Source organism: Sturnira hondurensis, unplaced genomic scaffold (assembly GCF_014824575.4).
Source record: "Sturnira hondurensis isolate 20B ecotype Veracruz unplaced genomic scaffold, ASM1482457v3 Scaffold0019234, whole genome shotgun sequence".
NCBI lineage: Eukaryota > Metazoa > Chordata > Mammalia > Chiroptera > Phyllostomidae > Sturnira > Sturnira hondurensis.
The window spans coordinates 223,071-247,722 of record NW_028091865.1 but is presented as its reverse complement, the minus strand read 5'-3'; the positions used below and the strand labels follow the sequence as shown (position 1 = coordinate 247,722).

Here is a 24,652-nt window from a genome sequence, read left to right as displayed (position 1 = left end):
AAGCCCGGGATGTGGCCGTCCACACAAATCCACGCGGGTCCTGCAGCTCGTCAGAGGAAAGCAAGGTCCTGACCCAGAACACCCGTGGCTGGAGCCCAAGAACGGGCGTCTTCAGCGGAGACCAGCCCCAAACTCCTGTTTAATGGACGCTAGGATCTCGGAAAGGTGTGGAGGAGGCCGCATGCACTGGGTTAGAGAGACTCCGACGAAAGAGGAGGAGCGCGCCCTGAGCTCCACGGGGTCCGGGTCTCGAGGTCCACTGCCCTCTCTCTGGCAGTTTCTGCGGAGGTCTGGCGGGGTCATGCGTTCCGGGGGGGGGGGGAGGGGCCCCAGCCCAGGCCAGACAGGGGCCCCCCCCTGGCTACTCAGGGCGAGGAGGCCGCCCTGCTAGGTCTGTCCGGCACCCGCGCCGCTCAGGGGACGTCCGTGCGCCCTTGTGGCCGCGAGGGGCGCGCAGGGGTCACGTGCAGGGCGCGGGCTCGCAGGGCCGGGCGGGAGCGGGGGCGCGCGGCGGGTCAGAGACCCAAGGCCTCGGCGTGCTTGCGCGCCTTCAGCCGCAGGTCGGCGATGCTGGAGTTTTTACTGTTGCTCTTGGCCGCGGCGGCCACGACAGCAGCGGCAGAGGCCGACTCCGCCAGCGAAGCGATGGGCAGCCCGAAGGGCGGGGGCGGGAACATCAGGTAGGGTGCGTGCGCCGCCAGGTGCGGGTGCAGGTGCGGGTGTGCGTGCGCCACGCCTTCCAGCTGCAGCTGGGCCTGGACCTGCGGGGTTGGGGTGGGGTGGGGGTGGGGGTGGGGGTGGGTGGAGGGGCATCGGCACCGTTAGGCCCTGGAGGTGACTTCCCCGCCCGGATGCACCCCAAGGGCCGCTTCTCTCCCGCGAAACCACCCCTCTCGCCTCCCATTCCGGGACGGCCATCCCCTCCGCTGCGGGCGTGCGCACGGCCCTCCGGTCACTCTGTGGGGCCAGGGTGACTGGAATACCCCCAGATGTGCCCACCCATTCCCTGCCCCCTTAGCACGCCCACTCCCAAGGCCTTGCCAGCACTGAGGTGTCCAAAGCTGCCCCCTCCTCCTCCTCCTCCCCACCCCCAGGCCCCAAGTTTTCCAGTTGACTTGGATGCCTCCAGACTCAGGGTCCGAACTTCAGCTGGGGCTCCGCCCGCCCCCACAACCCTTCCCAGGGGCCCCCCAAATCCCCGAGGTGCATGGCCAAGTCCTCTCGCTCCTTTGGCTGGGTCCATCAGGCTGACCCTGTCTGGGAGGACAGGAGGTGGCTGGCCCTGGATACCCTTGACACCTTTGGTACCTGGATCTGAGAACACGGATCGCCGGCCCCCCCCCCCATCCACCTCCCAGGGGCCCAAGTGACAACACCTCCCCGAACAGTCCCATCCTAACTGACCAGCCAGGGCCGGCCGGACCACCAGCTCTCTGGCCCCCGAGCAAACGCTGGTCCGCATAGAAACCTGTGCGTGGTGGTAGCCACGGCTCTGCTCTCTGCCCTGCCCAGGGCTTCCCTTCGCACCAGCGCGCGGTCCTACCCCCACGCGGGGGCCTTAGCCTGCGCTCCGTGGCTACTGCGCTGAAGCAAGGTAGGGCGCAGGTGCGCCCTGCCTTTGCCTTCGTCTCGCCGCGCCGTTCGTTCCCTTACTGGGCCCTTTGGATACTTGGACTCCACGGGTGTATTTCAACCCCGTGGCTACCCCCTGTCCACGCAGAACGCCCGCGCTCTAGCCCCTTCACGCGGTGCTGGGAGCTGGGCCAGAGGCCCCCAACCCCAAGGGGTGGGGCGAGGCCAGCCTGGGAGGGGCGCAGCCCCCTCTAGCAGAGGCCCTGAGCACTCGAGGAGGCGAGGGTTTGGGTGTCGACAGGGCCCCCGTCTCTGCAGGCGGCGAGCCTGTGGGTGGTTCCAGGGTAGGTGGGATTTCTTTTCCCTCTGATTTTTGTAACACTGTTTCGCTTTATGACCTGGCCCTTCCCGAAGGTGACTCTTGGAGTTTTACAGCGTGATTTTAATGCGTGCCAACGGGTCTATAAATGCTCTCTTGTAAAAGCGGCCCCCTTTCTTCCGCGCGGGGGCGGGAGGAGCGGGGGAAGCAGAGGGGGCGGAGCTCGCCGCCCCTCTCCCCGCCGCCGCGCGGTTCAGCGGGAGGAAAACCCGGCTACCTGTTGGAAAGGCATCCGCAGGGCGCCCATGTTCACGTAGGGCGCCACCCTGCAGGCGTCCAGGTGGCTGGCGGTGCCCAGGATAACGCCTGCGAAGAAAGACGGAGGCATGAACCCCACTCCGCTCCCGCCTGTACCTGCGCGCCTCCGCCTGCGCCCTCCCCCACTCCCACCGCGCGCCCCCGAGCGCCTACCTTTATGCATCTGGTTCTCTTGTTTGCGGCACTTGGCTCTCCGGTTCTGGAACCAGACCTGCGACGGAGCAGACAGACACACGCAGCCCAGTGAGCCCGGCCAGGCCAGGAGAGCCCAGGATGCCCCAGCCTCACCCCCCTCCCTCAGAACGCTGGAAGGTGGGGCTGGGGTGGGGAATGGGGCACAGGACAACCCGACACTCCCAACCCGTATCTGGGGCTGGAGTTTCTGAAGCCCTTGTCTGTCAGGGGCGCCTCCCAAACCACGAAGTGAGTCAGGAGCTGGACCTGCAAACGTGGAACGCCAAGGAGCAGGTGCCGGGCCGGCCAGGGAGCCGGACCACCTCCCATCGTTCCGTGTGGGCGTCTCCCCTCCGCCATCACCCCTAACCCAGAGAACCCCATCTCTCGCGCGCTTTGGGACTTTAGCCGCCAAGGAGGGGAGCGGGCTCAAAGGGGGACCCACAGCTCAGCTTCCGGGCCCCTCCCCAGCCGAGCTGAGAACACCGTGAGTCCAGAAAGTTCCACGTCCTGTGTGTGTGCGCCTGGGAGGCGGGGCAGGGTCTGAGTTGCTCTTAGGGAGTAGTACCACTGGCATCTGTGAAGCCCCAGAGACCCCCCAAGACGCAGGCTTTGCTCCGCAGGTGCTTGGCCTGTCTGCAGACACCTACTTCTTGGGGCACCTGATCAACAGTTTGGGGGTAAAGGGCCCCGGGCCCCTGAGCTAGCCCTGCTGGGCTCCCAGGCCTGATGTCCAGACCCGGGGTGCAGAAGCATCCCCCACTCTCCTTCACATCAGGCCTGTCAGGCTCTGCCTCACAGCCTTGCGCATCCCTGAGAAAATCTGGAGCCCCCCCCGCCCCCCGCCCCACCGCAAACTTCCCAGTCACTGGATTTGCTTTCTCACTGGCTCCCAGGCTCACGGACCCTACGGCCACTCCACTGACTCCCTCCCGCAGGAGACTTGGGACAAAGGAACATTTCCCCTGGCCCGCTCTGCCCGGGTGGCTGCGTGCCGCCCATCCACCCTGGGCAGGGCCAGCTCGGCAAACCCCCGGGGTTGGGGAGGGCAGGGTGGAGGAAGAAACCGGAACTTTTCTGCCCCAGACTCATCACTCTCTCCAGCCAGGGCAGAGCCTGCCAGGTCGGACCTGGCTTTCCAGAAGGTTCCCAGCAGGCTTCGGAGAGGCAGAAACAACTTTTATGCGTTCTGCTGGAAAGTAATCTCCAAAAGGACCCCCGACCTAGCCCTTGCAATGCCAATCTTTGCCGGGTTCGCTCTACCCGTGGAAGGCGTTCCTCCCGCCCCCCACGTCGGACGCCCCCACCTCCCGCACGGTCCCGAGTGCACCTCCCTGCCCTCGGAGGGGGGCGGGGAGGCGCACCCTTGTCCTCGAGAGAAAAAAAAACAACAAAACAAAACAAGCCGGAGGCGCCAGAGCCCAGGCCACCCCCTCCCTTGGAAGTGCCTTTTTTTTTTTTTTTCAAAAACAGAATCCTATTTAAACACGGGAAGCTAAGCTCGCTTCCCCTTCAAGGGTGGAAAGGTGGTGGGGGGGGGAACATTATGAGGTATAAAAGTGATGAATTAGCGGCTGCGTTAAGCGATAATAAATCAGTCTTGGGGTGATGCGCGATCAATTCCAATTAGTCGTGAATATGCTAAGCAAAGCTCAGTACACTGGTTTAGACACTTATTTCTTCATTAAGGGCCCGTCGCTGATTCGTCTCACCAACGCCGTAATCTGATTTCCTTTTGATTTCCATTACAGACAGTGAATAATGACATTTAATTTAGCTGTGCGCCATAAACCCAAAGATATTTGTTGTAATTAAATTACGGCCTGCTCCTCACCGCCGGCTCATAACTTTCGATTATACCCTGACAGCTGGGTCATGGCAGCTTCCAGTACAACACTAAAAATAAAAGGTTAATAAGGACCAGCTTCATAGGAGCCTCAATTTATTTACAGCAAATTTCCACACGAAATTGAAACTCTACCCTTTAACAACAGCTCGGCACGGGGCTGTGCCGAGAAGGATTGCCACGCCGCTCGCTCTGGCGCGGGGTGAACACGCCGTCCCGGTGGGCTCACCTCCTTTCGCTTCACTCTCCCCCGCCCCCACCCCGCCCCCTGCGCCTACTCACCCAGGCGGCCCACCCGGTCTCCCTAATTGATTTTTACGACCACTTTTCCTGCCCTTCTCCCCATTTCCACGCGGTTCTCCTCCCTGTGGCCCAGGCGATGGCTTGTGTGCCGGGTTTATTTTTATGATTATTTACAGTCCTTACATTTTAATGCGCCTCCCGAATCGATACTCGCTCGGTCCTCCCCCCTCCCTCCCCCCCTTTATTTTAGGGCTTTTTCGGGATCTTCGGCCACCCAAGAGCCGATTTTCCGCCCCTCCGTGGGCCCTGCTAAGGTGCTAGCCGGTAATAGACTACTGAACGAAATAGTGCGGAATTCAATTACAAGTAATTTATTTTTATAGAAACAGTACATCAAGGCCGGGGAGATATTGGCGATCCCGGGCAGGCAGGGACGGGGAGATGACATAAAAGTTGATGTCCCCTGCAGCCAAAGTTTAATCTTTTCATTAATTTCTATGGCGCGGCCCAATTCATCTTCCCAGAGAAGGGTGGCCGGGGTGGGGGTGGGGGGGAAGCCCGTCCCCACCCCCAACCCCCCATCCCCCCTTGGGGGCCAGAGGCCCAGGCGGGCTCAGCTGGGAAAAGGGGCGCCAGAGATGCTCCGCCACTGGGCGCCACCTCTGCGAGAAGGTTCTAGAAACCGATGCCACCGGGAAGAGACCTGAAAAGTCCCCCGGGAGCGTTGCGTTTCCCTCTCGAGCCGCCCTCCCGTTCTGGGCGCGGCCCCACCATCCACGGGCTCCGGAAACTCCAGACACCCGCGCGCGCACACTCTCTCCACTTTGCAGGGTTGGTGACACGCGCTCTCTCCCAGCCCGTTTGTGTTTTCGTTTCAGACATAAAATCTGGAGAAAGTGGTGGGAGAAGGTGTGGACGCCACAGCCAGGAGGAAAACGGCTCCTGCAGAGACAGCCCTGTGCTCCCCCGGGGTTGCCAACACGAATTCCGTTTTTTTAAAAGATAGGCCCCCAGAGCCCGGGAATCCCGACCTTGACCCTTTCTCCCTGCGGCCCTGTGGAAACGACCCCCGGGAGGGCGGGGGCGGGGGGGGAGCCAGGCCCAATCTCCCCCGAGGTGCGCGCGCTGCCTGCAGCAAGAAGATCTTTGCCCCCCCCCCCGCCCCATCCATAAATTAATCCAGGTAACTTCAGGTTTCCGGCGTCCCAGGGTCGCTCGCGAAGCGCCCCTCCGCGCACGTGCTGCGCAGGCCCAGGGCGCCGCAGACGGTGGCTCGCCAGATGGGGCATCAGGAATTCATGCGCACTCGCCTGCCCTCCTCCGCCGCGCCCCGAGCCCCTTGGGCCGGGGCTAATCCGGCCCCGCGCGGGCAGCGGCCGAGCTCATTAAGATGCCCGGTGTGGGAAGAAGCCTCCCCCAGCTCGGCACCTCTCCCGCTCCCCGCAGTGGGGAGAGGGAGCTGCAGAAGAAAGGGAAGAGGACACCCCCCCAAAGACGGAAGTTAGGGGGAAAGAGGGATCCAAATGCCTGACAAGCTGGAAGTGGGGGCCAGCTGGGCCTTTCGTGGGAACCGCGCGCCCCAGCGCGTCTCCCAAAGGCCTGGCTGCAGCCCGCCCCCCAGCCTCCCTGCGATCCTGGAGGAGCAAAGGGGCCCGGGCCCAGGGGGGCGAGCTCCGGGTGAGCCCCAGGAGCCGGCAGTGGGGCCCGGCTCGGGGTCCTACCTGCACGCGCGCCTCTGAGAGCCCCAGGCGCTGGCTGAGCTCCTCGCGCATAAAGGCGTCGGGGTAGTGCGTCTCGTCGAAGAGCCGCTCCAACTCGTTCAGTTGCTCCAGCGTGAAGTTGGTGCGGCTGCGCCTCTGCTTCAGCTTCGTCTGCCCGTCCTCGTCCTCGGACTTGACGTCCTCGCGCTTCTCCTTGCACTCGTAGATGCCTGCGGGGCGGGCCGGGGGGCACAGCGCTGAGGTCCCGGGTCGCACGCCCCGGCCGCCCCGGTCCCTCCACAGGGTCCCGCCTGCCTCCCCGTGCGCCCTGCGCCCCGCGCCCCGGCAGTAGGGCCCGCGGTGGACGCTCTTGCAGGATGACCTCGTCAAACCCGAAGCGTGTGCTTGCGGTGCAAGGGGCCCGGGCCACCAAGGCGCGCCCTGATGCAAAGTCTACGACGGTGGATAACACCGACGCCAGAGGAGGACAGCGTTTTGATTTTGTTTTTGTTTTTGTTTTTGTAATAACTCGGGCACTGGCCTCACCCTGTTTCTTGGCTTAATCTCCTCATCGTTCCCTCAGTTTTGCACTTTGTGTGTGCTGACATATTAATGTAGCATCTCTCTCTCTCTCTCTCTCTGTCCCACCCTCCTCCCTTGCCAGGAGGGGCGCAGACCAGACCACGCTGGACCATCCAGGCCCAGGACAGCCGCTGCCCTCCGCTGCAGCGACCTCCGAGCCCGGGACTCCCTTCAGCCCAGGGAGCCCGGCGCTCAGCCCCCACCCTGGTCTCCCTCGCCACGTGCATCAGGGTGAGGTGGGAGCCCAGTCGGCCTCATTCCAAGAGTGACACTTTCTTCCTCGCAGAAATTATGAGTGTGTCTGTATTTGCTGGGCGGTGGGGAGTGGGGAATCTGAGCACTAGGCAGTTGAACCAGCCTTTTCTAGCGGCTGCCCCTCTGCCAGCCCCGGGCTTTCCTTCCCCTTTGCTGCCTGTGGCGGGGCGGCTGGGCAGGGGCACCGGGCACCTCCTTCCCCTAATCCCATGTCCACTCGGTGTCCAGGACAAGAGGCTGACCTCAGGAGCGTCTGTACGACGTCCCTATGGTCCCACCAACTCTGAGCAGCCGGAATACGCCCAAGGCCCCCTGAGTGGCAAACGCAGAAAGTTTCTGGGGAAATGCCGGCCCTCGGGCCTCCCACTGACGGGAACCTCCTCCCCCGCCGCCCCCCAAAGCTGAACACAAGAAGCCAAGCCCTGACTTTGCCCGACAGGCTCCCCTCAAGGGTCCTGGCTTCTGGACACGGAACCCCACCTTGCATGGGAAACCATCTTCACCCCTGAAAAGGCATGCCTTCCCAACACAAATGCCCCTGTTTCCTCCCCACGTGAATGCTTCCCCAGAGGCATCCAGATGCTTCCGGCGGATGCCTCTCGACTGTGACCCTCGGGGATGGACCTCAGCTGGGAGGCAGCCTCCCAAGTCCTTGGAAGCCAGCAGCAGGCCCTGCACAACCCACAGGCCCCCGGCTCAGCCCAGCGGGCACACCGCCCGGCCGCTCACAGCCCAGGCCTTCTGGGGTTCTCAGCGGCCCAAGAGGGTCCCCACCGCTGCCAGCCTAGGACGCAGCCTGGCACACCCAGCCCTGGGGAGATGTGGTGGAAGGTGCGACCGGGCACCTGTGTCTGTCCTGTCCTGTCCTGTCTGTCCTGTCCTGTCCTGTCCTTTTCGACTCATGCTGTCTTACTTTCACGAAAGGCCTCCGCAGCGGCACATGTGTGGCTGTCTGCCCGAAGGCCCTCGTTCCTCTGGGTTGGTCAGAGGAGGGGGCTCGGCCGCTGGGAAGAGCTAGGGGAGCCGCTCAGCACCCCCAGGCTCTGGTGCAGCCCGTGCTGTGAAACCCCGGGAATTAAACCTCAGCCCCTCCTGTTCGGCCAGCCCAGGCGTCTCCATCAAAGCGAGCTATCTTTGTATGAATGACAGAGCCGGGGGTGAGGCCAGTTCCCCAGGCAAGGCCGCCCGGCCTGGGCCGCCCTCCAGGGCTGGTTGCTAAGCCTTTGCCCCCTTCTGCTTCCACAAGGTCAGGGCCTCGTCCACAGGGGCCTCGAGGCCAGGGCACCGACAGGGCCGGAAAGTACAGGGTCGGGAAGAGCAGAAAAGGCAGGTTCTGCAGTGGGGAAGGCTGGGGGGAAGGGCCCCACGTCTGGGGGAGATCCCGCTGACCTCTCTCAACACGGCGGTGAGAGAAACAGGACCCGGGGATCGACATGGCAAGCCTCGCTCTTTCCTCTCTTCGTAATAATAAAGAGAGAGAGAGAGAAACATCCGTGCCTCTTGCAAAACGTGCTTCTTGACAAACCTAGCTAGTTCTTCTGGCCTCCGATTGATGGCTGCCCGGTGTGTCCGGAGGGCCCCCAGTTGGGACCTTCCCTTCCTCACTGCACAATCCCCTCCCCCCCAAAAAAACCTGCCTTTCCCGAGACCCAACAACGGGGCGACCCTCGGCGCAGATTTCTGGCACAGCAAGGGGCAAGGCGGCCCAGGGCGCGTCTGGCCACCTCAGGCGGCCTGGGCTCTGACACCCTGGCGCAGGGCTGCTGCGTGGTGCGGCCACAGCCTCCCCGGGGCCTTCAGGCCATATCCAGACCTGGGGGGGGGGGGCGCCCTTGCAGGCGCAAGGGCGGTTTCAATTTACAGGCCTGTGGAACCAAGATCCAGTCTCGAGGTTCCGGGGGCAAAGTTTCCCCGAAGCGGAAACCGCGCAGAGGCGCGGGAGGCGGAAAAGGCGACCGCCCACCTTCCGTCGCCCGACCCCGGGCCTGCGCGTAATTCCACGCGGCCGTTTCCAGCCCGAAGCCAGCAGGCGGTGAGGGCGTGAGGTGTGTGCGCGCCTCCTCTCTGTGCGCTTGTGGGTGCCCATCAGGAAGACCCGCGGGCAGGCTGGCGCGCGCCCCGCAGCCCTACAGCCGAACTCGGTCTTCGGCCACATCCCTCCGCTCGACTCCCACCAGGGAAAGTTCCCCCGTACGATGCCCAACGCCGATGCCCAGGAAGGCGAGACCGCGGCTCCTGCCCACCCTGGCTTCCCCGCCTGCCTCCTCCCCGCCCTGTCTCCTTTCTCTCTTAACGGAAAAAAAAAAAAGGCTGACGACGGACTGCCGAGGCCTCTCCGTCTGAGCCGTGACTGTAAATTCAGAGTTTAGGGTCCGATTGAGAGCCCAGCCGCGGCGTCCGGAGCCTCCGCACGTCTGGAGCGAGGGGCAGGCGAGCAGGCTCGGCGGCGAGCAGACGCGACCCCCGGGAGGGGCCCGGAGCCGCAGCCCGGCGAGCTTACCTTCCGAAGCCCTCCCCGTGCCGAACTCTTTCAGTTTGTCCTTGTCGTTGTCCACGTGGTCCTTAAACAAATGCACCGGACAGTGACCGCTGCCCTCCGTAATGTCCTGCAGATTCGATTCCGAGCTCCCCAACTCCCGGGAGCGCGCCAGTCCGCTCTCTAAAACTTCCCTGTACGTGATCGAATCCTTCTTCCCGCCGCTGCCGCCGCCGCCGCCGCCGCCGCCGCCCTCCTTGGTTTTCTGGTCAAAGGACTTGGATACAAAAGCTGTCAGCTCCTCCATGGCTGCTTGGGGCTGCGGGGGTCCGCGGGGCTCGGCGGGGCTGCCTGGGAGCTGGGGCTGCGGTCCGCACGCCTCCGCGCGCGGAGAGGTCGGCGTGTGTGAGGGTAGGTCCCTCCTGCCGTTATTTATGCCTTTCAATTTGAGATCTCACTATTTATACGCCGCTACCTCCGCCCAACCCCCCGCGCGCCCTGTCTGCAGCAATTAAGACTCCCGGCTCGGCGGCGGGCGCACGCAGGCTCGCTATCTCTTCCCCCACCTCCAGTCCGGCAATTGGCTTTCTTTTCATTTCATCACTGCTGGGCGTCCGTGCACCTCGGTGTGCAGAGGGGAAGATGGAATTTTTGAAGCGAGAGGGAGAGAGCGCGCGCGCGCGAGCGGGCGCGGGCGCCAGAGCCCCGAACAGGTATCCGCAAGCTCTCCATGGCTGGCGGAAGCGAAACTCGAGGAGGAGTTGAGGGAGGGCGAGGAGGTCCTAGCCGACAGACAGACAGGCCTCGGCAGGAGCACAGCCCCGCGCCTAGGATGTGTCCGGGCGGAATGGGTCCGAGAGCGGCAGAGCGGCAAGGCCGAGGGCCTCCGCGCGGCGGCGGCGGCGGCGGCGGCGCCGACGCGCGATCGCACCCTGGAATTGACTCCGAGGTGCGGATGCGGGTGGATTGCGAGCTGCACTCGCCGGCACGGCCCACGGAGAGGACGGGAAGAGAGGCTGCGGGCGCGACGAGACTGGGGAACAGGTCCAGCACCCCGAGAGAGGAAGGGCCCGGGCCTCCCCGAACGTGGGCTCTGGAGCTTCGGCGGTGGCTCGCAGACCTCGCTGAGGCCGACGCCGCGGCGGCGGAGGCTGGGGACCGGAGCGCTGCCGGGCCGCCCGCCCCCACCCCCGGAGTGCGGTGGTGGAGACTCGGAGATGCCGGCGGCTCGCTGGGAGAACTACTTTGTCCACAGCGACCTTGCCGGCTCGCGTCAGCCCTCTCGGCCCCGACCGGTGCCGCTTTCTTTAGAACTGTTCTGTCAACCTGGTGTCTAGGATATTTGGTGGGGGGGGGTAATGTGTGTGTATCGGGCTGGGTCTCGGTTCTCCTGGCAAGCCCCTTCCCACCCACCCCTCTCCAATGCGCTGAGGAGAAACCACTTCGCTCATTTGCGATAAGAAATTCATTGGACACTCTCGGAAGCCGAGCTTGTCATCCTCTGCAAAACTCCATCTGGAAATAAAGTTGACTTTTTCTCCTCCTTTCCCCTCTTTTTTTTTTTTTTTTTTTTTTTTTTGGTTCCTGTCCTATCCCCTCCCCACAGCCCAACTCCCACTCTGGAATTGGGAAGAGGCTTTGGGGGGAGGTGAAAGGTGGTGTTGGGGGTTTTTGAGAGCTCGATTTTGCATTTTCTACCCTGAAGCATCTCTCATCAGAGCCGGCCTCGGGCCCCCCTGGGCTGGGCGGGACCCGGCGCTCTGCCCCGCGCGCAGGCCGCGAGAGCCCAGCCGTGGTCTCCCTTGGCACGGAGGAGCCTAAAGGATTTCTCTGGAATCCGCGGGGCCGGGCCGGGTTCCTGTGCCTGTGTGTGTGTGTGTGTGAGGGGGAGGGGGTCGTCCAGCCAGGGGAGGGGTGTCACGCTGGCGAGCGGGGGCCGCAGAGCAGGAGCAGAGCCGAATTGAAGGCACAGACCAGCGCTTTTCCTCCCTCCCTCCCTCCCTCCGCCCCACGCTCCTGCCTGCTTCGCCCGCCGCTGGGCCCTGCATGCCTCTCTGAGAGCGCGGCGCCAGGCGCCGGTCCGCCGGGTCCCGGGCTGCTCTGCCCCGCGTGCTGCGTGCGCAGGAAACACAGGGATTTGGGGGCCGCCGCCTCCCTCGGACTTAAAAGGCGAAAGGCGCAGGAGCCCTGAAACTTAACAAACAGGTCTTTGTCACGGCGGCCCTGGAATCAAAGCCCAGGCGCAGGGATATCACACGGAATGACAAATAGCCCGTGATGCATTATTCAGGCCGCCTCCGCGGGTCAGCGGGGGAAATGCCTGCCGCTCGCGCGAGAGGGGCGTGCGGGGCGCGCGCGGGCCTGCGGCGGCCCAGGCCTTGCTAGCCTTTTCCCCGGGGAAGCCCTCCACCCCGCAGACACCCCGAAGTGAGGCTGCGCGGAGAGTGAAGAACCGGCGAGAAAGAGAAAGTCTAGGGAGAGGGGGCTGTGGAGCCGAGCACCGAACTGCGTGGGGGCCTCGGACTCAGGGTAGCCGCTCCCCTCCTCCCAGCTTCGCCCGCCTCCAGCCTCGGGTGCAGCGGCCTCCTCCCTAGGGAATTAGCCTGGATTCCCCCACGCGGCTCCCCAGCCAGCCTCTCAGGCAGACCTGCAAGGAACCCGCCTTCCCATGGAGTCCCAGAGGGCCTGGTCCCGCACAGCCTGAGGCTCCTTCCCTGGGAAGCCACACGCACGCCCACCGCAGACCCCGTGCGCGCTGCCCCCTGCCTCGGGGGACTCGCAGGGACGCTGCTCCCGCCGGGGTCGCAGGGCCCCTAGGAATGTCCCCAGGGAGCAGCAGCAGGAGGGACCCTGGACACTCAAGCCTGGGAGAAACTTAGAGCCACTTCCGCAGAGCCCAGGTCCGTCCCCAGGCCCCAAAGGTGCCAGAAGGTTCTGGAAAACCCAGCATCTCTCCTCAACCTGGAAGGCCCTGCCTTTTCTGAGAGGAGGGAGGGTTCCTTTGTGCCCGAGTCAAACTTTCTCTCTCTGCACTTGAGCAACTCCGAGGCCTCCCTCTCTGGCTTCTGGGGACCGACCCCGCACGGTAGCAGCGGGCCCTAGACACCCGCCTCTCCCTCATCGGGGCTCCCTCGATTACCATCTATTAGAGGCAGAAACACAAAACAGCAACTACCCGTGTTATTCTTTCCATGTTCGCCTAAGCAAGCGCTCTCTCTGCCACCTCCTTCCAGGCCTGCCCCCAGAGGCCGCAGGCTGGGGAAACTGTGAAATAATCCATTTCCGCTGGGAGATGGCAGGCGGGAGGCTCTGGGAGGGACCCTCGCTGGTTGGAGTCCCCCCACCCCCCCCCCCCCCCCCCCCCGCAGCGTCTGAGCAGGGGGACCCAGGAGAGAGGGCAGGTGGGCCTCTGAGGATGTGGGTGTGCTGATCCCTGCAACCCTCCCTTGAAGGAGAAACGGGTGTCAGGACACGTGGTGCCGGGAAACAAAAGTGTGTTTGCTCCCTGAGAAGAGCAGCCGCGAAAAGCGAGAAGTGGTGGGTGGGAGAGGGGAGAGCGGAAGACAGAGGGTCCGCTTCTGGGGAGGAAAAGGGCCCTTCCTCCGTGGCCTCCGCCAACCGCTCTGCACACACCCTGGAGGTCAGGCGAGTTGTGGGCTCACATCCGGGTGCTGGCACGGCCCCGCCTGGCACGGGCCCGAAGGTCCAGAAACTCAGGCAAGCCCCGGAGGCCTGAGAGCTCCTACCCAGCCCTGGTGTTCGAGGTTTCAACTGGGGAGACATACAGGGGCAAAATTCAATAAAAAGAAATTTTTAAATGCCAGGAGACTTTGTACGGGGACCCAGGAAAGACCCCTGGGTGACAGCGGGGGAGGCTGCAGGGTCGTTTTAAAGCAAACGTTTGCTCTTGGAGATCGGAGGCACCGGGTGTCTCAGCTGTGGGCCCAAGTCTGCAGAGCACTGGCCGGGCTGAGCCAGCCAGCGCCCCATTTGGGGAGCAGGGAGCAACCCCGCGGAGGAGGGCGTCTCTGCAACCCACCCATGGGGAGGGGGTCCACGCCTACAGGCCAGCACCCCCACCCCACGCCCCACGGGAATCCAGGTCCTCCCAACCTGGCTCCAACTCACTTCCCCCGAATTCTTCGTATCCTCACTCCCGCTGCCCCCAAGTCAGAGGTGCAGCGACCCCTCCACCCCGAGTTTACCCAGTGAGAGTCCTTCCGGCCTGGCCAGGGCAGCTCCCAGCTCGGCCAGAAAGCTCACGGATTCGCAAGCAGGTCCAGAGCTGGGAGTGGCTGGAGCCGCCTCGCCCGCCACCCCAGCGGTGGTCAGAGCAGGCAAGGCCCGCAGGACCACCTGGCGCCGCCGGTGGGATGGGCGTCTCCCCTCTTCCCTGTGTATTCCCACCTGAAGGACAGAAACAGGCCAGGGATTTCTCGGCTTCAGTCTCTGCCCGGGGGCCTTCCACCCGAGAGGCTCAAGAGTTGAACGAGGGTGTCCGGGCTCGCCAGGCCACCCCGGGGTCCCCAGAAGCCCAGGGCAGAAGCCGGGGCCACAGCTGATCCCTGACAACCCAAGCCCCAGGCCTCCATGTCCCAACGGTGTGGGGGTAACAGCAGCAAGGAGACAGACCCCAGTGCACATGGGCGTCTTTCCGTGGTAGAAAATACCGTGCCTTGGTGTCCATGCATTAGGGACATTTCAACGAACAAACTATTCCTCACGTCCACCCCCACCCAGTCCACCCCAGCCCCGTTGGCCTCTGTCTCGTTTACAGTGCCCAGGGAGAGCGGGCAAGGAATACGCAAACCCGTAATATTTGGCTTATTGAATTCCTCAAAGGCACGGCTGGGACTTCCCCCCACCGTGAGCCCAGTGGCACGATGCTGCTTCGGACTGGGGCGCACCGACTTTAAACGAGTTCTCATGCCCTGTGCTCTTCATTGCAAGGTGGCCTCGCTGCCCACACGGTGGGGTCACCGGCCCCGCTCCCCGCGCCCCAGGACCCACCGACTCAGGCCCCCCACCCCAACCGAGAGCAGGCCTGCGTCCTCGGCCACAGACGAAGCCCGTGCCCAGGCCTGCCCCTTCCCCCCTGGGCCTGCTCCCTCCTCCTCTGATTCCGAAGAGCCGGTCTGTTAATAAAAAGAACAGCGTTAATGCTTTTCGCTGACGCACCAGCCTTTTTAACGGCGACCACCCGGCCCTCCCCGCCCATTCAATATTTATCAGCATCGATCCGAGGTTCTGGACCTTCCCCTCACACCTTCACACGTCTCACAGACCGCCCCCCCCCCCGCCCTCCCCCTGTGAGATGGAGAAGCCTGCATGTGTCATCTGTCTGGGCGCCGCTGTTTATTGATTTATCCAAAATATCCGTGTTTGCCACGGCGGGCCAATGGGCTCCGTTAATCCAGCTCCTGAGCGGGAGAGATGGATTCTCCTGGTGGCCGCCTCCTCTGTACCATTAATACAGGTCCCACGCGGAGGGCTCTCGGCTCTCCCCACCAGCTGGTGGGCCGCCTCCGAGCTGCCCAAGGCCCGCCCAGAAAAATGGAGTGTTATTTTTCTTTCATTTGCTCTCACTTTTGCAACAAATCCCAGGATTTATGTGGGGAGTTCCTCAAATAGCCCTGCATGCAAAAAAAAAAAAAAGCATTATTAACAATATATTTCGTGGGAAGGTATGTGATTTGCTTTCTGTGGAATTCTCTCTCTCTCTCTCTCTCTCTCTCGCCCTTTCATTTCCCCTCCCTCCGTACTTTCTAACATATGGTGGGCATTAAAACTCTCTCCTTTCAGATCGAATCACAGGACCCCGACTTTATGTTTTATTTAAGAAAAACATTATTTTTTCAGGAGCCCAGCGTTGGGCCACGGAGGACACCTAAAAAGGGTCGTTTTCTGGGACCACCGCTAAGCAAACAATACAGCCAGCTCTCCCTGCGCGCTGAATACATTAGGCGCTCGCAGGGAGCCGTTCTGGGTAATTAATGTCCCCAGGAATAAATCCGAGGGGTGTATTTTGATTTTGTTCTCCTTTCCGGCGCACGGCCTCCGCCGAGAGCGCGGGACCACGGAGGCCTAAGTTCCTCCCGCCGCTGCCCCCGCGCCGGATGGGCGTCCCCTGGACACACCGATGGACCAGAGATGGGGAGGCAGCTGGTCCCCAACCGGGCTTCCGAATCTCTCCCATCCCAAAATGCAAATGAAAGCAACGAATACATCCGCGCCCACAGCCAGCCAGCCAGGGAGAGTTTTCTGCGGGAGACAGCGGCCCCTGGGCCGAAGGTTCCGCGGGAAGCTACGCGCCTCCGCGTGGCCTGGCGCGGGCAGTTGGTGCCGGGCCTCCCGGGCGCAAGCGGCAGGCCCAGGGCGCTGTCCCCGCAGGCCGCGCTGCGCCCCAGCCGCTGCGCTGCCTTCGGCCGCGGCTCAGGCTCCGCCGGCCGCGTCCCGCGCAGCAGCCCCGGCGAGCACCCCGCTTCCTCCCCGGTGCCGGCAGCGCTGGCAGATCAGGCCACCGAGGCTCCCGCCCCTCGTCCACCTGCCCTAAGTGCTCAGGGGGTTCAGCCAGCTGCAGTCGCCTGCCACTGCGGTCCCCGAGAAAGAATAGTGGGGACCCGGGATCGGGCGAAACCTCGGCATCGCGGCAGACTCATGCAGTCACCGGCTTCCAGGCACGATGTGTTTAGAAAGACACGCCAGGGAGGGACCGGCCACCCTCTAGGGAGCAGAGGCATTAATTAATTGCCCAATTTCCGCAGAAGATGGGGACACCCCCTCCCAATTCTCCACCCCCCCCCCCGGGGGAATGCCCTGGACCCCAACATGCCCTGGGGAAGCAGGCCAGAGCCCATGTGCCAAGGGCAGATTCTGGAAGGACGGGTCCCCTGGGCCCCAGTCCGAGCCAGAACGCTGGGGGCCCCCCAAGAGTGCTTGCTGCCCAACCTACTCGCCCCAGAAAACCTGTGGTCCCCGGGGTCCCTCACCAGCCTCCCTGGGCACAACCGGACTGGAGCTGGACAAGCTGGGGGCGGGGGGGGGGGCATCCCAGCTTGTCACCACCCCCCCAGTTCACTGTCAGACCTGTTTTCCCCCAAGGGGCAGGTGGGCTTCGCACTCATCAGAGTCTTGGTGAGGTGTGTGTGTGTGGGGGGCTTCAGGTGCCTCCTTCCAGGGGCCCACTCACTACCACCCTCCCCCCCACACACACGCATGAGGCGCACACAGGTTGGCCGCCCAGGACTGCCAGTGGACGGCCGGGGCTCTGCCCCCTGCCCTACGGTCACCGAGTCGCTGGCCGGGCCAGCTCCGGGAAGCCGGAGAGGGCAGAGAACCGGTGTCTAGAGGGCCGCAGGGCTGAGGGCCGGAGCAGGAGGGGCAAGGCTTCGGGGGCGTGGGGTTGGCTAATTGGGGAGGCCAGACGCTGGCCTGAGCCAGACTGCGGGGGAGGGGCCTCAGGGCAGCGGGGAGGGACAGGCCGGGGCTCGGGCCTAAGGCCTTTCCACCCGCAGCTCAGCCTCCTGGCCTGAGGCGAAGCTTGGGGCTAGAGGGCTGAGGTTGACCGTCTGGACGCGCGCCAGGAGCCCACCTCTGCGCTCCGCAACCCCTCCTCCGCTCCAGTGCCCACCGCGCGGGGGAGGAGGGGTGCGCGCACGCGGAGGGGTGGGGGGAGGGAGCCAGGGAGCCAGGGAGCCATGGCCTCCCCTTGGTCTAGTCACCTGTCCGAATGCAGCCTAGGACGGGGAAGCAAGGACAGAGGGGTGCAGGGGTGGAGGTGGGGGTGGGCTGCAGCTGGAGACTCATGGATGAGAACTGAAACCAGACGTAGCCACCACCTCTCGGGCAGCAGAATGCACCCAGCCATTTCCCCTGGCGAGGGTCTGGACACCCACCCACTGCTGCAGAGCCCCAGCTGGGGGGTCCTGAGGGCTGGAGGGGGCTTGGCCTGCTCTCGGAGGGGAGGGCAGCCCTGAGTGTCGTCCATTCAACTCGGTCACTGGCCTCTGGCTGCAAAGAGAGAGCAGCCAGAGGCGAGGTTGTGGTCCTCACACACACCGTCAGGAGAGAAGGGGGCAGCTAAGACACCCCCAGGGACAGGAGGCAGGTGGTGAAACGCAGGAGGCCTGAGGGGCCGGGGCAGTCTCCACCACCAAGAAGAGCCCAGGCGATGCCCACATCTGCCCACCGCCCTCCTGACCCCCTTCCCTGCTGGCGCCGTGGGCCCGATGGGAGACTCAGATGTGTGGACGGTCCTGCAGCCTCCATCTGCTTTTTGCTGTCATGCCCCGTAGGACCCCTTATCCAGCTGGGGCCCCTGTTGGGTAGAATGATAAGGTCTTACAGTGTGGGGTTGTGGGGGGAACTCTGTCCAGACAGGGGGGAGGGTTTTCAGCAGACCACCACGCCTGGGTGGGCTACAGGCCTGCCCGTGGGACCAGCCTTCGGCGAAAGGGCCTTTCTTACGCGTTCGGTGAGTTTTCCATGGGAACTTACTGAGCACCGGCCCCTGACCCCCAGAGTGGCTACAGCCTGAACTCCGCACCTGTGGCTGATAAGCCCCTTGTTTGGCGAAAGGGACTTTGCAGATGGGATGAAACAAGAGAGGCGGTGATGGGCGGGTGCACCCAGATTAGCCAGGGGGCTTCAGCCTAAGCACACAGGTCCGTGAACAGCAGGGACCTCTCTTGAGCTGGGGTGAGAGAGGAGACAGGAGGAGGAATCCCAGAGGATCCCAGCGGGAAGGGACTCTGCCCGCTGGGGCTGAAAATGGTCACAGGAAGCTGTGTCCGGGAATGTGCGTGGAACCCAGGAGCAAAGAGCAGCCCCGGCCGCGGCCAGCGAGGAATAAGCTTCAGCCCTGCGCCCCGAGGAGCGGAAGGTGTCCGACAACCTGAGTGGGCTTGGAAGCACGTGTCCCTCGAAGGCCCTCGGCTATGGGGGCCCTGAGCAGAGGACACAGGTGAGCCACTCACGGGGGGCCCGGACTCCAGGCTCCAGACATCTGTGGGACAATGAATGGGTGTGTGTGCGAAGGCACTCTGTGCGTGACCATCTGCTACAGCAGCCACGGGAAGGTAATGCACACACTCACGGGAGCACCTGTGCCAGGTGCTGGGGGTACAGGTGAGACACACCTGTGCCAGGTGCTGGGGGTACAGGTGACACACACCTGTGCCAGGAACTAGCAGTACAGGTGAGACACACCTGTGCCAGGTGGTGGGATACAGGTGACACACACCTGTGCCAGGAACTAGCAGTACAGGTGAGACACACCTGTGCCAGGTGGTGGGATACAGGTGACACACACCTGTGCCAGGTGCTGGGCATACAGAGGCCACATAGGTACATTTCCTCTCTCGGGATGCTCACAGTCCACGGGGGAACCCAGACAACACGCAGCTCCAGGAATTGGAAAACCAGACGTAAGTGTCCGTGACGGAGCTCTCTGAGAGCCTAGGAATCACCTGGCCAGGTGAGAAAGGAGAGGAGGAAAACCCACATTTTGAGCAGACACTGGAGGCGTTTTGACAAAGTCTGTCCACTTACCTCGTGCCTATCGCCATCCCCCAGAGGAAATCTCCCCGCGTTCTGGAAGAAAGAGCCTCGTGTGTTTTCGTGACCGTTTCCAGCCCCTTCCAGGCCTTCGGTTTTGAGTCGAAAACGTTCGGATCTTCCGTGAACACCGACACAGAGCAGACATGGCACCTGGGCGATGCCGACACGCACACTCGCAGATGGATGATAATGGGTGGAGGGACGGTGGGAGGGACAGACAGATGGACGAATGGATGGAGGGATGATAGGTGATAGGCACGGTAGCTGATGGATATGAGCAGTAGTTCCACACGCAAAAGCATTCCTAATATTCGTGGCTACACCAGTGTCCACGGGGCGTCCTGGGCAGCACAGGGTGTTGGGCCTCCCAGTACCGACCACAAAGTCCCAGACATCCAGAATGGCCCCCTCACCCGGGCCGAAACCTTGACGTAGACCGCCGTTCCTGCCGTGGCCCACCCAGCAAAAGAGCCTAGTACTGTCTCTCTCAGAATTAAAAGCACCCTCAGTACCTCGGAGCCCCTTGTCTGTCTCCCGAAGATTTCCATGCGTTGTCTCAATTTCTCAGAATGGCCCCAAAGGGCACCCATAACCCTCCTCACCTCACAGAGAACAAATGGAAGCTCCCGTCTCAAGCACCTTGAGCTACGGAGACGCACCCAGGAGAGGCGACTGTGGGTCGGAAGGCAGCCTGTCTTGCTCCCCTGAGAGCCGACCTCTGGGGGTCTGCTTCATTGCAGGGCGGGCGTGGGGTGACCACAGAAGAGAAGCCCTCAAGCCCATCGCGGGGGAAAGCACTGAGCTGTGTCTCTCTGTGTACGGTGTGACTTTCTCTTCCTTGGAAAGAGCCTTGCGACCCCCAAATGCCCTCCAACCCCCGGGACGGGCAGGGCTGTGGGCACGCACAGGTGACCGCCCGCCCCTTGTCCCCAGCACACAGGGTCTGCCCCACGCACAGTGACCCCTACACACAGGGCCTCTGAGAAGGTCCCGCACACCTGCTTTGCAAGGAATCGATTCTTGTTTGCCTGTGAGAGTCCATCTCAGGAAACGCCGCGGGCGGAAGCACCGGCGGGAAAGCCAGCACCGGGCGCGTGGCCTCGGCGGGGCGGGCGGTCGCTGTCCCTCTCTTTCTTCGTTTCCCAGTCTGTGGCAGACGCCATGCAGTTCCAGTGTGACTTCAGGGCACCGTGGAAATGCCCGCCGTGGCAGTTTTGGCCGAACACCCCAGTGGAGTCTGGCTGACCTCAATGTCCCTGGTCTGTGGCCTCCTGTATGCCAGCCGGTGCTCGTGGCTGTCCCCGGCCATCAGTCCGACATGCCCACGTCACCCGCCCTTTCTTGCCTCTCTGGGGCCTGAAAGTGGGGACAGCCACCGAGAAACACTGGCCAGCAAGAACGCGATGTCCACGAAAGCCCACGCTGCCGTGCTTTTCCCCCGAAGCCCCGCCACGTGGGGACGAGCTGACGCCTTTGGTTTCCGACGTGCCCGCCTCCGTGGGCCCCAGGGTGGGCGGCGGCCTCCCACGAAAACCAAGGCCACCAGAAGAAAAAAATCAAACATAAACCATTGAGCCATTTCTCGAGGGCTCTTGGATGTGCGTTTGAACTCACCCCAAGCAGCTTTCCACCCAGGGACCCTGTCTTTCGGAATGCCTGCACGCCTAACACAGAAACCTTTCTAGATAGAAATGGGGGTGGCCACCCAGGCAACCGCTTCCCTTGATGGATTCGAGCCTCTGCCCTCCAAGAAGCCCCCCAGATGCCTGCAGGATTCACGGCTTCGTCTGCAAGTGGCGTTGTGTGGACTCCCTGAAAAAAGCTGGAACGTCCCCGCGGACGAGCCAGGGACCCCCTGGGATTCGCAGTAATGAGGTGGCTGTGAGCTCCCGAGGTGGGTGTGGGTGGGTGTGTGGACTGTGGACGGGGCATCCGGGGCCAGCGCACGGTGGACCGTCTTTGACCCGTGAAGCAGGGACAGGGCCGTGCAGCTGTGCCCGCGTCCAGCCCAGCTCACCAGGTGGCCGCTGCCCTCGGGGTGCATCCAGCCCCCAAGCTCCCACAGAAACCCCCCAGGGTGTCCGACAGAGACCCCCCTGAGAACATGGCAAGAACCAGACCCTCCCGGCAGATCTGCAAACACTCAGCACCGGGCACTGTGGGACTCGGGGCCCGCAGACAGGCCGCCCTGAAACTAGCTAACCTGAGCCCGCCAGCCCCTCTTGCGGAGAGAATTGTAAATGAGACAGAAATAGCGTGAATCCTTCATTTGTCTTTTTTTTTCCTCGGTCACATCTCCTGGTGCCTTTCGGTGCCAGAAACATCTGTAAAACTGAAAACCCATTTGCGCGAGGCGGCGTTCAGCACAGTCCCTCGGGTGACACCCCCAAAACATTCCAGGGGTGACGGATGGAAAGGGAAGAGAGATACTGCCTGCCTCCGGCCGCTGTTTTTCCGTGTCGTCTCAGGGGCTTTGAACCGTTCTCCCTGACAGTCGGAGAATTTAACTCATGATCCCGGCGAAGGGATGTGAAGCAGTCCCTAAATAACCGGGGAAATCTATGCTGACCCTCCGCCCAGACCCATTTCCCCAAATTACAAGGAAGGGGACATCAGAGCGTGGCAGGCTGGGAGTCCGCACACCCCTCCGCGGTTGCTTCCAGAAAGTCGAGCCTCGGGGACGCTGGCATGAGGTGAGGGCAGGTCCCCAGGGGAACGCCCCAGCCCTTTCCTCTGTCTCAGTTAGGCTTGGGGGTTCTCATGAGGACCCCAGAAATGTCGCCTCCAAGCCAGGCAGGGGGGTACTCTTTCCCTCCCAGTAGAGGGGCCGCATCTTATTCATTGGCTCGTTGCGTTTGGGGAACAAATAAGGTGCTTGCAGTGCTGGCGGCTTTGGGGGACCCCAGTGGTCACTGTTGGGCAGGGGCGTCTCCGCGTAAAGGCACAGGGCTCCTTCCCAAGTCGCGATACTTCCTCCTGCCCAGGAAGGTGAAGGATTCGGTGCCAAAGACGAGTCCCGGGCAAGCGGACCAGACAACGCATTTTCGGGACGTCCAAAGATCCCTGTCCCCTTGCAGGACGGGACCCACGGGGAGAGAAGTCCGTGGGAATGTGGGGACGGGGATCAGGGTGGTGCGTCCCCACACTGTGGAATGCCCAGCAAAATGAAGGAGAGACGCATCACGGGGGTCCGCCTGTCAGAACCTCGGATGGAAGCAGCCCTGCCCGCCCTGACTCAGACCTCCGGCGCCCGGATCTGGGAGACCATACGCCGCCCAGCAGGTGGTACCTAGCAATGGAACGGATGAGGTCACACACCCCACATGAGCCTGCGGTGCCAGGACAACATGTCACACACAGGGCAGCTTCAAAGGGTAAGGTTCCCTTCTTTTTCACGGCTGCGTAGTATTCCACGGTGTACATGTACCACAGCTTTTCTATCCGCTCGTCTACTGACGGGCACTTGGGCTGTTTCCGTGCCTTGGCGATTGTAAATAACGCTGCTATCACTGTATGTGTTTGGGGATTCTCCAGATAAATGCCCAGAAGGGGCGTCGCTGGGTCATAGGCAGTTTCGTGTTTCACTGTTTGAGGCCACAGAAGAAGCCCAACCACCCAGCGGCCCGTAACACTCATGTCAGCAAAGGGTGCTCTTCTGTGTTGGCATATTTCACCCTGAATCCAAAGTTCCACCCTCCGGCTCAGTGGGGGAATGTTTATTTGAAAGCCGCTTCTTAAGAAGCACAGGGGACCCATGAACCACGCGCGGCTCCGGGGCTTCCAGACCCCGAAAGCGCTCACCCACCTCAGCTGCGTCTCTGAGGGGGTGCCTGGGGCGTGACAGCCCCCCCACGCCTCAAAGTCTTGAGGCTCTAGAAAAGGGAATTTTGGTGGCTTGTCCCAACAATATAACAGCAAAGCACCTTGGGGAGGACAGTGTTGATCTTTATTCTGTGTCCCTGGCTTTCGAAGGCAAAGGAATTCGCCACCAGTAGCAACCAAAAAGGCACCATCAGAATCTGTCCTGAGCACCTGGCCTTAAGGCCCGCCTGGCTGTGGGCGGCTAGATGTTATCATTCGGATTTTAAAGCAAACCCATGATTCCAAAGCCTGGATGTGATGTCTACCCGTGTGGTAGAACGTCTGAGAGCTGTTAAAATGTCATAGCATGAAATGGTATGGAACAGAGCGTGGGGACGAGGGGCAGATTTCGGGGAAGTCAGCCACGTGCACCCAGCAAAGTAACCAAAGAAGTTCGGAAACCATCGAGCCCTGAGGGAGCCCACCCTACAGCCCATAGGGTGTTCCATCAGAACAGGGCATGTGGAATAAGACACTTTACTCGTTACTTATTTTTTTCCACCCAGGGCCTTTTTTTTTTCATTGCTTTTAGAGAAAGAGGGAAGGAGGGAGAGAAACACCTATCGGCTGCCTCCCGTCCACACGCCGAGCAGAAATCAAACTCACCACCCAGGCAGGTGCCCTGACCGGGAACAGAACCCACAAGGTTCCCATTTAGGGAAGACACCCCAACCAACCAAGCTTCCCCCTCCAGGGCTGCATGAACAGACTTTATTATTTTTTTAATGGAAAGGAAATGTATTTATTTATTTATTTATTTTAGGTTTTATTTCTCTTTAGAAGGGAAGGGAAGGAGAGAGGGGGAGAAACATCAGTGGGTGGTTGCCTCTCATGCGCCCCCCTACTGGGGACCTGGCCCACAACTCAGGCCTGTGCCCTGACTGGGAATCGAACCACACGATCCTTTGCTTCCCAGGCCCGTGCTCAAGCCACTGAGCTGCGCCAGCCAGGGCTGGATGAACAGACTTCAAAAGCAATCCTCTTATCCTCATCATTTTCACCTCATTTTTTTAAAAAAAATGTAGATCGCTTGGATGTATTATGTATTTTCTTGGACTTCCTGTGTGTCTTTGGAAAAACAACTTTATTGGGGTCTCGTTCCCAGACCGTACGATTCCCACAATTGTAAGAGGCACACACAGCTGTGTGGATTTTAGGGTTGTGCCGGGCTTCGTCGGAGCGGATGCAGAACAGGCCGCCCCCATCACCCTCCGTGGGTGCCCACCCCCTGTGGAGCGCTAATCGATCACTCGTACGCTCTCCGTCTCTGCAGCTTTGCCCACGAAGTCGTGGAACGGAGAACGCAGGGCCATCTCTCGCCTCTCAGGGGCCTGGAGAATCAGACCAACCCAGGCACCGGGCGCCGCACCATCAAACCTGGCCTCATTCTATCACCTTCAAGCAAGCTCTGCGCATCCATTAACAAGGCGGGATCTCAGGACCGTGCGTTCCCCCCCCCCCGCCCCCGTGCCCTGCAAGTTATCGGTCCGCATCTCCCGCAGGGCCACCCGGGACTTCCTCCAGGCCCAGGGCACCCAGCGCCTGCAGCCTTTTGGGTTTTAATGGTGTCACACACACCCCCCACCCGGCCCTGTGGCTTTTTCACTTCCTTGTTTAACTCTTTCTGAGTCATTTCTACGGCCCCCTCCACAGACGAAGGCCACTTTCTGACGGCCACTTAACACTGGAAACCGATGACTCTGAGCTTGTCCCACGCAGAAGTGACAAGTTTTCCAGCGATCTGTGTG

General features: G+C 62.1%; 1 protein-coding gene across 1 annotated transcript; it reads right to left on the bottom strand.

The window, feature by feature from the left end:
* Nucleotides 1–515: 515 nt before the first annotated feature.
* On the bottom strand, nt 516–9,792 carry SHOX (SHOX homeobox). Its single transcript, XM_037027718.1, has 5 exons — nt 9,510–9,792; nt 6,194–6,402; nt 2,363–2,420; nt 2,169–2,257; nt 516–761 (listed from the first exon to the last, which is right to left on the bottom strand). The coding sequence occupies exons 1-5, from the start codon at nt 9,790–9,792 to the stop codon at nt 516–518; spliced, it is 885 nt and encodes a 294-aa protein (XP_036883613.1).
* Nucleotides 9,793–24,652: the final 14,860 nt, after the last annotated feature.